General features: G+C 35.3%; 1 protein-coding gene across 1 annotated transcript; it reads right to left on the reverse strand.

Annotated features, from left to right (window-relative positions):
- Nucleotides 1-853: 853 nt before the first annotated feature.
- Nucleotides 854-13,026, reverse strand: LOC137408518 (uncharacterized). The gene is made up of 7 exons (XM_068095074.1): nt 12,815-13,026; nt 8,493-8,643; nt 8,023-8,127; nt 7,688-7,871; nt 3,854-3,997; nt 2,060-2,190; nt 854-1,547 (listed from the first exon to the last, which is right to left on the reverse strand). The coding sequence occupies exons 2-7, from the start codon at nt 8,630-8,632 to the stop codon at nt 1,319-1,321; spliced, it is 933 nt and encodes a 310-aa protein (XP_067951175.1). The 5' UTR covers nt 8,633-8,643; nt 12,815-13,026; the 3' UTR covers nt 854-1,318.
- Between the last annotated feature and the right edge of the window lie 172 nt (nt 13,027-13,198).

A 13,198-nucleotide genomic window follows, 5' to 3' on the forward strand; every position in this document is an offset into this window, starting at 1 on the left:
TGTATATACATTATATGTATTATATTTCCCACAAAATAGATTTATGTTTGACTCAGTTTGAAGCTTCAATGTATATGAAAACTGATTTAAAAAATGTTAATATACAAGTGACATAAATGACCACTTGCGTGTCACGATGTTAAGTTATATGGTTTCTCGTTCTTACTCTGTAATGGCATAAGGATGTGATTGCTTTTGAAATTTACAAATTCCCAACAATGTACAAGCTAGTAAAGTTTGTACCTGGTAGTTACCACCATGTTTTAAATGATTTTTAGCTTTGATTTTTTTCAATTAACGTGTGTTAGTGGGTATTATAGATAGCCCCGACCAACTTTTATGTTATATCTAAAGATGAAATTAGACATTTTAAATGTTGTAGATTACTGGACAACCATCAAGGAAATTTTGCAGGATTGAACGCAATCAAATAGGAGTAAAAGCGAGTGTTTTTTGACTGTTGGCAGTTTCCTGTGTTTTGAGGGGTAACATGTGTCTTTACATATATCCTTATGTAGCCTTTTAATCGAACAAATGGACTTCTGTACTCGCTTTTGTAGAAATGAATACACTAATTTTTGCTTTATAAATAGTTAGCTTATGTGATGAAGTTACCATGGAAACCATGGCTGCCTTTTGAATTCATTGATTACCAAATACTCTGCGAAACTGCTACAGCAGGCAGTGTGACAACGAATTGATCTCTTTATTCTGTTGCTTCATTTTATTTTTTATGATTTATTTTTTCTGGCATCCGTCTTCTGACACATGTTCTAATACATCAGATGAAATCCATCAACACGCAATCCACAAAATATTGAATTCAAACTGAAGCAGTTTTTTGTTCTTATATTGTTGATGTTACTGTCATACAATTGTAGTGAAAAAATTGAAGTCAATTTCTAACCAAATTTTGTATGTTCACTTACTAACCTGACATTCCACCTACAATTTTGGGCTCTGAGGCTAAACTATAACACAGAATTTAACAGCTGGATGAACATACCAAATAATCTTCATTGCATGATGGACTCGTTGAACTCTCATCATAAGAATGAACAACATTTGCACCATTAAAAAGTGTAATATAGATACATTGTATCATAAGAACATATCTCTGACCATTCTAAACTTCTGAGGTGCAGAAATAGAATATCCACAAACATGAAATAAAAATATATATCTAAAAAAGGCATGAGTCAAATGATGGAAGGAATACAAAGTTCCCTCAGAGAGTCTTCAGATAGGAGATACTTTTGTGAGTTTGGATGCAATGAGTGGATAACTTCAGTGACAAGGTACGCACAAGGTCATATGTTTATGCAACAGAATTCCCCATCTCACGAAGAGTTTGTAGCATTAGCTTCTGGTTCTCCTTGACAGCAACTTGAACATGGGGAGGTCTAACGGCTCCCCTCACATAAAAAACCCCATTCGTCGCACCTTTTGGAGTGTCGACAATGTCAACGATGTATTGGCCTCCATCATGGTTACTCTTGTTTCCGGTGAAACACTTCACACAGCAAAGTATGCATTTAAGTTTTCCTCTACAAGCAAGAAAATGACCATTCAACAAGCAGATAGGGTTTTTGATGCAAATAACCTTGACTCTAAAACTCCTTGTCTTTACCTTATAAAAAATAGTAATCAAAAAGGAGGTCATTGCAAAAATTTCATAAATAATATGAACAAAGTGGGATTGTAAGAAAACAACGAAAAGAACTTGACCAATCAGAAGCAGTAGGCAACTTGTCTATGAAATTCCGATTGGCTAGAGCTACCGTCACATCTTATCAACCCTATGAACCATCTGCTTTGCTGTATTCCCTTATGGTCACAATTAAAATCAATTGCTTTACATTAGTGAATAACATTACAAATGTGAAACTTTCAAAAGAAAGTATTTAGTCGGACAAAAATTGATTCAAATATATAAAAAGTGAATATTTTGGTATACATTGAAGCATATCCGTGCAATTAGACTCCACGCCACTATATACTTATCTGAATAATAATAGTTATAAGAATAACAGGTTTACTATCATTGTCAGCTGCTTACATCATTTCCTGTTGCGTATTAGTAGAAAAAAGGTTAGTCCCCACAATTGGTCCTGGGCACATTGAGTTAATTCTTACATTTGTTCCATCTAATTCATCAACCATGGCTAGTGTAGCCATCATCAACACCATCTGCAATATGGTAAAAGTTGTCTGCTCATCTTCAAAATAATAATAGAGTACAGGTAGAGTTGTTTGCTCATGACGAATAAAATGAGTAGATGCAATGCAACAAAGATTACAGTAGATATGCAGTGATTTGGCACTGATCCAAACACAATTGGCTTCTGCTCATTCCATCAACGCCAGCGTTATATAATTGTTGATCAATAAGTTAATGCAATTAGTGTTCTGGATTTGCAGCAAGGATATTCTACAGGCTAAAATTTGTGTAATGAGCATTTTCATCCTATTTAAGGGCTATTACTCCTAAATCGTTAGGGTCTTTATCAAGCTGCTAGCAGCCTTCAAGATATGTCTCTATGATAAGAGATAGTTGACAATTCACTCCGAACTGCTCTGAAAACTTCACTCAAACATTAATTGAAGTTTTTCTTTTAGAATTAGAGTCGAACATCTAGTCTGTATTCCAATTGGTAGCAGCTGTGATTCAGTGGTTAGGGCAGGGCTATGGCTTACGATTAATACGAGAGTGGTTCGAATCACATAAGGACCATTGGTGGTGTTAAGGAGTGTAGGAAAAGTTTATTAGTTTAGCATTACTGGAGTTCATGCCGAGTCAGAATAGCCTAATCCGTGCTGACCAATGATAGTTGTCGGCATTGCGTCATAAGCTAAGGTTGTGCTTAACTCATAGCGTGACGTTTCTCTAGCTTCTGTAGAAGGCAGCCAGATTTGAATTACCACTCTTAATTATTAAGTTGTCAATTGCCATGGGATTATCTACTAGAGATTACAGGTTAGTTGCATATGATGTTTTATTTTATTATACCATGTTATATTGTTTCGTGTCACATTTCATTTGATGTTCAGTGCTTTTACTTGCTATCATACTGTAACCTTTCATATTTTATTGCATTCATAATTATTGTGCTCAACAAGTTGGTATAAAAATGGTACTGAAATGTTATTTCAGGTTTCACTGCACTTAATAAAGATTGTGACCTGCATAATAACCAGTGAAATCACCTCACATATAATCCCATACGGTAAATAAAGTTAAGAGCTTCCATCAAAACTCTACAGGGAGGACATCCAATAAAAATTGCTCCTGTGCCAAATCTGGTCAGATTGTCCACGACTAAATTTGCTACCCAACTGTACTCTGGCGTGGATGAGGAGGTCGGCTAGCAACTCTGCAGGATTACAACAAAAATCTGACAAAGGGCGGAGGAGCTTTTCTGCGAGCCAACGGCCAGCTAGCTAAAGACGGTGTCTCAAACAAACACCCAACAGAAAGCGAACCACTGTCGACACCTGCCAAGAAATGTTGTGGTTATAGGAAATAGGAACCATGATCGCCTATGCTCTCACGGGACCAAAGAGTACCAAAGACTACAGACACCAAAGAGAAACAGACCTATTCCAATTAGATGAATAATCAGGTATCATCGCTAGTATGTTGCCAGCAGGTGTCAAACCTAACTTGCTGATATGATGAAGATCTATTGCCTCCTCTGAATCTCTTCAAACAAAATCTGACCAACACACCAATACTCACGTTCAGCTAGTGCGAACACAATTTTAAACCAGCTGTATGTTTTTATACAGAGCAGCCAAAAAAAGAATGTTTAGTATCGAAACCAAGGACTTACTTGAGGAAACCATAAATTACCTTGGAGAGCTTGTAAGTTTGAGAGCCATTTTCATAGCTGCCAGGTTTTTGATACATGAGGTCATCAAAATCTACTGTAAACTTGTTATACCACTCATAGTCTGTAGTTATAGAGCTGTTTACCATCAGAACTCTTGCCTCTCCCTTGAAAGGTGCAACAATAAAATGTGATATGGACTAACAATGAGCATTGATTTTCCTGAATTAATAATTACTGTACATAATTAAATATTTTTTAAATATTTAATATTTATAAAATTATTTTATTTAATGCTTATCCAGATATCTAAATAACCCAATAAATATTTTTATCGAAATAAATTCTTGTATATTACTGTATTCCCACGACCAAACAAGCGGAGCGAATGTTTGAGAGTTTTAATGATAAATGCATGTGCACACAACTTACGAAAATTATTCATCAACAACGTCCCAAACCCTTGTATCGAAATATCATCAACAAATTTAACCATTTTTTTGTAGATTCGTTTAAGTATAATAACGATACAAAACACATATAAACCTATTTAAATATATTATCAAGTCTTTGAAAAGTGTCAACAGTATTTTAAAACTTACCCATCTGATAGGATTCTACATAAATAGACAGATTAATTTGGCCAAAAATTGCCACAAAACGCTTGAAAAGCTTAGTTTAATAATAGTTAAGACCGGCCTACGATACGCCAATAAAGCCGTGCGACAGATAGTAGAACTATTTAGCAGTGCGCATTTCACGAGAAAAACGTGCTCATTTCACCAGTCTATGGCATTGTTTACCTGCTAAGGTTTGTAATATTTTTGTTAGATTTAATTATAAGAATAATTAATCGAATTTATCCGAAGGTTTCTGTAATAAACGTAGACCGTTTGAGGTGTAAACCGATTTACAGGTACGAAATTGTGGTACACAGTTTATCAGCCTATGTTTTTTTGTCCAATTACCGAAGGTTTCATTAAATTACTTAAAACGTTAGCCAAAATTCTTTACAACTTATGTACAAGCTAGGGCCGAACTACAATGCCCCTTTACGAGAACATTTTTTTATTTTGCTCCAGTTTGCAGAAAACTTCCAGACGCGTGAATGCTCATACTTGCTTTCTGTTAAAGATCGCTATCAAAACCATTCTACATTCAACACAACCGACTTTCAAACTGTGTATAGTACACAGTAGCTTGCCATTTTACTTCTAATTTTGCAATTCAGAGTTATAATAAACATATTTCCTTATTGTTGTTGTTAAATTACATACATTACAGTAGGTTAGGCCTACAGCTTTAATTAATATTTATTTTATTGTTGTAAAACATAGGTTTGAGATAGTAGTAGATTAGTTGTGATTTTTTGTGTGATTAGGTGTGATTTATTGTTGTAAAACATAGGTTTGAGATAGTAGTAGATTAAGTGTGATTTTTTGTGTGATTAGGTGTGATTTATTATTGTAAAACATAGGTTTGAGATAGTAGTAGATTAGGTGTGATTTTTTGTGTGATTAGGTGTGATTTATTGTTGTAAAACATAGGTTTGAGATAGTAGTAGATTAGGTGTGATTTTTTGTGTGATTAGGTGTGATTTATTGTTGTAAAACATAGGTTTGAGATAGTAGATTAGGTGTGATTTTTTGTGTGATTAGGTGTGATTTATTGTTGTAAAAAATACTTTTTGACAATCACTTTTTCAACAACCAGCACTGCCATTTCTTTTTTCCATTATCACTTATTTCATTATCGGGTCGTGGGCTGTATGACAGGAGACTTTCTAGTATATTGAGCGTGAAATTATAGTTTTATTATCATCATTATAGTACAAAAAAGTAAAAAATAATAAAATGGATTTAAATGTATCATATCAACTGAATGTATACCGCTTTACAAAAAAATAGAAACATTTCAATTTCAAGTAAGTTGGTCAAAGATTTTAATGTTTCTAAGATATTGCCAATAGAAAATTGGCTGATGTTTTTTTGTTACATTTTTAAATAGCCATGTTGAAAATGCTTTAGTTTTCATATGGACTGACAATAGACGTAATTCTCTTTTAAGCTAATCTTTATTTGATGCTGTTGGGAGTACTTTGGATAGTTTGTCATAGTTGATCATGTTGTACTTTGTTTTAATTCCTTGCTTCTGTATACTTGTCTTTATAAAGTGTGTGGGTGTTATGTTTAGAATTATTTTCATTTGTTTACTAGCTTAAGATTTGTTTTACTTTTGATCAAGGACATACTTAAATATAATCATAATAATTATTACTGTTATATAATAATAAATATTACATAGTTATAACTACCTGAAACAACCCTTTTACACAATTTTTAAATGACTTTGTTAATTCCTGACATTTAAAATACTTATTAAATACAAATATTATAGTACTGTCCAATCCACATTGAGGTTAGTAATTTACTTTAAACTTCTTGTGTGTTCTATTTCATCAGGTAAACTATCTCTCTTCGGTCAAGTTTTTAATATTTGAAAAAGCACTGTGACTGAATTAGAGTTATAAAAACAGATAATTATAGTTCTATTATTGAACTTGTCAAATTGCTGAAGAGTGTCTAGAAGATCAATTTAAAAATGCGAATAAAAATCAGACAGAGATTTGAAAAAATTCAAGTTGATCACGCAGATATTATTTTTCAAGCCGGCTGTAGCCAATTGGGGATATAAAAAGACCAAAAAGTTTTGCCCAAGTTCCTAAACTAAGCTCAGGTACCTTAGGTTATGTTCAACGTTTAAATCTGCTAACCATGTTTTGATTCAAGACTAGCTTTCAGATTTTAGTTTTTTTAAAACCAAGACTGATTGCATCTAGCGAAAGCTACAGACATCAATGCGGCAGCTCCCAATAAACGTTACTTTTTTCATTGTGCATAAGTGGCGTGACAATATTAATGGTCATTGAAGCAAATTTATTTAAAACAAAAAGTCTTATGGAAGTTGTTGCCACATGTATATAGTTTGTAAATCAACTTCGCCACACAAAGGCAGATTGTAACAGAATAAACTCTGGCGGCCAATATTTTTACATACCATAATTTGAGAGCTACTGCACTAAGCAGTAACTTTGGACTTTTGTTTGGGTTATGGTCCAAAGCAATGGTTACCAGTGCTGCTTTATTTCTCAGACCTTCGTGATCCAGACTGATTATAAGTAGTATAGGATACAGACATCTAGTAGCCTGTCTTGACAAACTGTTTTTCTTTTGGGGAGTTGTCTCACTGCGAGCGCGGCGAACAAAACAACAGCTTGTCACAGGACGCTCTGCACCAGATGCATCAGCTGCACTGAAAAGGAGTTGTTTTCTAAGTCTATGCAATTTGGCTGCGATGTTATGTTGGTCGCGCTATTGGTAATCATAACGGGTTTCGCGCAAAAATTTATGTAGAAAAAAATAAGATAAGAGCGTTTAACCAAAGACCAGTCTCTGCGGTACATATCTTATTTTTGTCTACACAAACTTTTACGCAAAATTCGTTATGATTACCAATGGAGTGACCGGTATAACATCGCAGCCAAGTTGCATCGACGGAAGAGAACAACTCCCTTTCAGTGCAGCTGATGCATCAGGTGCAGTGCGTCTTGTGACAAACTGTTGTTTTGCTCGCCCAACTAAACGGGGGACAACTCTGCAAAAAACAGTTTGTCAAGACAGGCTAGACATCTAGCAAACTGAAAACAATGTTAGATGCTACAATTTTGATGTTTGCTAGTTTAACTTCCTCCGTAAAGCACGAAAACATGGTCAGTTTGCTCGGCACACTAATTGTGCATAATAATTGCTTCTATGGTGCTCAATAAAACATGTATTCCTACAATTATGTAATCTAACCTTTTCGGCAGCAGTTTCTTTCAAGCTGTCTATCAGCAAGTCAGTCAAATAAATGGGTGCCAATGCATTAACAACCATTGTCTTTTCCCATTTAGGATTGACTTCTGCTGATTGCATTTCTGGGTAGTTAAAAGTAGCACCCGCGTTGTTTATGAGAAAATCAAGTTTTCTTCCATCCTTCAGCCTGTAAATACATAATAATGAGGTAACTAAAGACTAGCACCATCTATCCATGTGTATGTTTTTAGGTTTTACCATGTTTATTTAAGCAGCTTAATTCAGCTGTATGAAGCAAAAAAATATAAGGAAAAGTTTGGTAATTATCTCCTCCTTACCATTTTGTCTTAAACTCTTCAGCAAAACTTTTGATAGAATTTGGATCAGACATCTCGCAGAGTAGGTAGTTGATGTCAGCATTTGGAAATTTCTCTTTTACTTGACTGTAAATAACAAACCAAAATATCATGATTAGTACTTAAATACTGTCATCATATCAAAACAGACTACAGCATCTGCTGATGAAACAAAAACACAACTTAGTTATTTTATACTGAGATAACTTATATATTTATCCATTTATTTAAACTAAACAGTTGTTTTTCGAAGTTATATTTAGTGGCTATTAATGCCAAGAAGTCGAAGTGATGTTTAAAAAAAGGCTCTCGAAGAGCCATTGCCAACCTTACACTAAACAGTTTCTGTCAGGTGTGACTGACAAGATAAGAATTCTGAATATCTATGAAGGGAACTAGTATTTGTCCGCAATACACCGACCTCTTCGATGATGCATACAATAAAAACTTACGCTATCATATCTCCACCCTTCTCATCAGACCTCACAGATGCTACGACTGTGTAACCTCTACCAGAAAGAATTTTACATGCCTCCAGTCCAATACCAGCATTTCCTCCAGTTAGTAAAACAAGCTTGCCACTACCGTCCATGATTTCTTACTCTGTAAACAATGTAGTATAGTCAATTTATAAATAAGTTTGTCATGAGAAACTGGGTCCAAGACAAGGTGGTTCTGTTTTCACGAAATGACCTCTACCGGCTTGGTAAACTAAATTGACCTCTACCGGTCTGGCAAACTATAGCCGCTCATTACTGGTTTAAGTGTGTAGACACCCCTAGCTTGATGTGGTTTGGCAACCATGATTAAGGTGAACAAACATCAATAAAGCAGCAAAATCAACACTGCAGATCTGCTAGAAATGTATGAGGATAACTGCTTCAGGAATTGCCTTCTCGCTGTTACAGTTATTTCAGTAGCCACAAACTATTTGCTATGATGTTGCCCACTGGCTCATCAATAGTTAGCAACAACCCAAACATTTACCAAAGCTGCTACAAGCAGAATTTGGAAAACTCAATCTAAATTACAATTTATCAAATTGAGTCAATCTGATATTAGACATCATTTTCTGTTTTGGTAATTTTTACATGAGCATCTTTGTTTTGTGACATATCTGTACAACTCATGTACCATTGACCATCTAATCAATCTTTCTGATCTTCAGAAAATTATTTTTTAGCAAAAGCAATGTCGGTCAATGTTGAGCCTAACTAACTAAATAAAAAACCATCCAAACATGAAGTCTGTTGACAACCAATGCTGATAGGGCTGTTTACTTTGCCTCAGCTAAACATAGGTGTGTGATAAAAGCACCCTAGTCCTAATGGATATTGCATGTACATACACTGGCTGTCATGATTAGATAGGAGAAAAATGGCGATATAACCATACACATTAACTTTCAGCTTTTTTCTACCAGACTATGATGACATATGATACATACGATGGCTTATTGCAATTGCTACTATTCAGTCAAGTCAAATCAATTAATCGCATTCGCCCCATAATGGGACATTAGAGCGATATCTTTATTAGGTAACATGAGTAGATTACTCTTAGTTTGGGTTTTTTGCTTCTTATTCTTTTTTTGATGGTGATTTTTAAATTTGGTTGGGGCAATGTTGTTATTAAAGTTGGGGGTAGGGATTAGGCAGAGACAAGAACTTTCAATAAATATTGAAGGTTCTAAGTAGGGTTGCGTAAAAAAAGGGTTAGCTATTAAGGGTTCGCACAAAAAAAGGAGTGTTTTTAACATTGGTGTTAGTTGCACCTTTAGTGCTTTTGTGGCGTGTATTGTGTAAGTGAGCATTTGAGAAAAAATGGGTTGGTATTGCAATTTCTTCATTTATTATTTTGTTTTTTAGATTTTGGTCGGCCATCTTCCGACGCTCTGCAAAAGTGACCCATGACCACTCAGACATGAGGTCAGAAATTATCTAATTTTTAAAGGTTTCTAAGTTAGGTTAAGGGTTAAAGGTTTTCTAAGTTTAAACACCCACCTAAAAGCTTTTCTGTTCACAGACTCGAGGGAGTCTATGTGCTTGGATAAAAATGGAGACCAGACAGTGGATGAATATTCAAGAACTGGGCGGCAGATGCTTTTAAAAGAAAGGGTTTTTGTTTTGGGTGAGCAACTTTTGGGAGACCTCATGAGCATGTATAGTGTGGATAAAGATTTGGTTATAGTCTTTTCTACGTGAAGGTTAAAGTTGAGTTTATTGTCTATAATGACTCTGAGGTATTTAAAGCGATTGACATAAGTTAGTTGTTGGCCTTTCATAAGATATTTGCTAGAGAAACAAGGCTCTCATGACACCTAAAAAGAGAAGTTGTCTCACATTTTGTGATGTTAAATTCCATCTGCCATTTATAAGCCCAGTCTATGAGCAAGTCAAGATCTCCTTAAAGATTTGCACAGTCGCTGGCTGACTCAATCTGAGAATATAAGAGAGCACCATCAGCGAAAAGTCTGAGTTCAGAGGTTTTGATAGCCGCTGGCAAATCATTTATAAAAATCAAAAAGAGGAGGGGGCCTAGAACAGAGCCCTGGTTTGGAGTATGTTTCATTTATAAAAATAGTTTGTGTGCGATCCTTCAACCAATCCTTGACCGAGGCGATAATTGTTCTGTCTAGATTAGTTTGGGTAAGTTTGAATAAAAGTTTGCTGTGGGACACTTTGTCAAAGGCCTTAGAAAATCAAAGATAATGGCATCGGTTTGGATTCCAGTATCAAATGATTCAATGAGTTCATGAGTTGTGAATATTAGCTGACTTTCACAGCTTCTCCTCGAGCGAAAACCATGTTGGCAGTCATGGAAAAAATCAATAGAGTCTGAAAAGTTGTGGATGGCGTGTGCGACTATGTGTTCTGTGGTTTTTGAAAGTACACATGTCAGGGAGATTGGACGATAGTTAGTTGGCAAGAGCCTGCTACCTTTATTTTTAAAAATGGGTATGACAGTAGCAGTTTTCCAATCCTTAGGGACAGTATGGTTGGATAAAGAGTATTGCATTATTTTGGTAAAAGTGGGTGCAATATAGGAGGCTAGGAGTTTCAGCAACAAAGTGCTCAGTTCATCCTGGCCATCAGCCTTAGAAGGGTTAAGTTGTTTTAAAAGTGTTAAGACACGATCGTTGGAAACAGTTATTGCCTTGGTCTTCTGTTTGGTGGAGTTTGCTACAGTTTCGTTTGTTGGGGGAATGGGATAAGCACTATTATCAACTGTGAAAATGGAAGAAAAAGTGTCAGCAAAAGTGTTGGCTATATTATCAGATGGTTTGCCAGTGTTGTCGTGCAAGGTTTTGACTGTGTTACTGGAGCCTCTTTATAAAGATATGAATTTAAAAAGAGGTTTATTGCTGCCTTCCGTCAATTCATGGCAGATAAGGATATTTAGAAAGTTATCATTGTCTTGTCTAATTAGTTTTTTACATTTTTTAATCTGAAGCTGGAGCATCTGTTTATTGTCGGTGGTCGGGTACTTTTTAAATGTTTTAAACAATCTATTTGTTTTATGAATCTCTTTAATGCTGGTGTGTTTAATCCAAAATTTCTGTTTACATTTTTTAAGGGGAAAATGAGGGATAGAGGCCTCAGCTGCTGCCATAACTCCAGTTTTAAAGAATTGCCAAATGGCGTTAATGTTGGATTTGATTGATATGAGATTAGTTATTTGTCTGTCAAGGGCTTGGGATTGGATTGTTAGTTCAGTGTTATTAGTTTGGTTATATTTAAATTTAAAAACGGGCAATAGTTTGGAGAGGTTTGCCTGTTTGGGACTATCAGGTATGCTCACCTCAAAGTGCACATAAAAATGGTCAGATGAGCTTGGCTCTCCATGAGCATTATTAATTTCCATGGAGGATAACACAAGGTTTAGGGTGTTTGCTTTAATACGTGTTGGAAAATCAACAGGTTGGGAGAGACCATGTGTTTGAAGGAGGTGAAGAAAATCAGTATAAATTTTCCTGTCTCGACTGAAATTCAAGGTCTTACCAGGCCACTGTATCTCAGGTAAGTTAAAGTCACCGGTAATGACAAAAAATGGGCTGGCAAGGGATTCAACCCAGTCGAGTAGGCCATCAATGTTTTTTACACAAGGTTGATGGTAAAAACAAGAAAAATGGAAGGTACAATTATGTATATTAATTTTGAGAGTAAGAATTTCAGAATCTACAAGTTCATCTACACATAATACGTTTATAGGGTAACTGTCTTTGATGGCTATAAGGACACCACCGCCTAAGCCTTCAGTCCGGTCTAGGCGGAAGATTGTTTAAAAATTTGTTAATTCACCATCTTGCACATTGGTATCAAGTTTGGTTTCTGTTATAGCTATGATGTCAGGGGAATAGATGTAGATTAATAGATTAAGTTCGTGTATTCTATTTCTTAGATTATTGGCATTCCAGGTAATGCATTTAATAGATTTTAACATTGAATTAATTCATCCCCTGAGACCTTATATAGTTTATTATTTTTTATCTTATAATTGATTTCTGGATGAGATACCGATAGTTCTCTTCTGTTTTGGCGCAAAGCAAATGCTTCTACGCGCTCTGCCTTGGTCATATCATTAGTAGCAAAAACGTTGGGGTTAGGTTTGTTAGTTAGAGTTTAGCCTTCCTAAAAAGTTATTTTTATTAATTTCAGATTTAAAACCTATTCTGACAGGGCGAGTCAACTAAACACTACTATTGTCAAACAGTACTATTGTCAACTGAAAATTAGCAATATTCTGACAACACTTCTGAATGCCTGATGCTTACTGTTACAAAGCACCTCAAAAGTTTCTCCAAAGGCTGGTTCACACTCAGTGTTCGAAATAGGGGGATACGCAGGGATACAGCGTATCCTTAAGAAGAAATTATGGGGTTCTCTCTGGAAAGCGTATCCCCTAACATTAGTTTGCTCATATACGATGAAATAGCTATGAAATAAAATAAAATAGCGATAAAAATGACTACATAGCGATAAAATGACTATGAAGCCAACAATATAATATTTACATAACTTTTTTTCTTAATCTTTTAACCCGAGTGTCTCTTAAACCGAAAACAGTAAGCACTATCGGAAGGGATGACCCTACGTCCGCGCTACTTATTATTGAGCAAGTTCCTCGTCTCAACGGATCAACTATGCTACTTTGTGAA

Source organism: Watersipora subatra, chromosome 11 (genome assembly GCF_963576615.1).
Source record: "Watersipora subatra chromosome 11, tzWatSuba1.1, whole genome shotgun sequence".
NCBI classification, from domain to species: domain Eukaryota; kingdom Metazoa; phylum Bryozoa; class Gymnolaemata; order Cheilostomatida; family Watersiporidae; genus Watersipora; species Watersipora subatra.

Excerpts from the sequence above, each read along its gene's own strand:
- LOC137408518 (XM_068095074.1), bottom strand. The coding sequence starts at position 8,632 with ATGGACGGTAGTGGCAAGCTTGTTTTACTAACTGGAGGAAATGCTGGT. Across the intron at positions 7,872-8,022 it reads GAAGAGTTTAAGACAAAATG|GCTGAAGGATGGAAGAAAAC; the intron begins GTAAGGAGGAGA and ends ATGTATTTACAG. Across the intron at positions 3,998-7,687 it reads AAGAAACTGCTGCCGAAAAG|GGAGAGGCAAGAGTTCTGAT; the intron begins GTTAGATTACAT and ends GCACCTTTCAAG.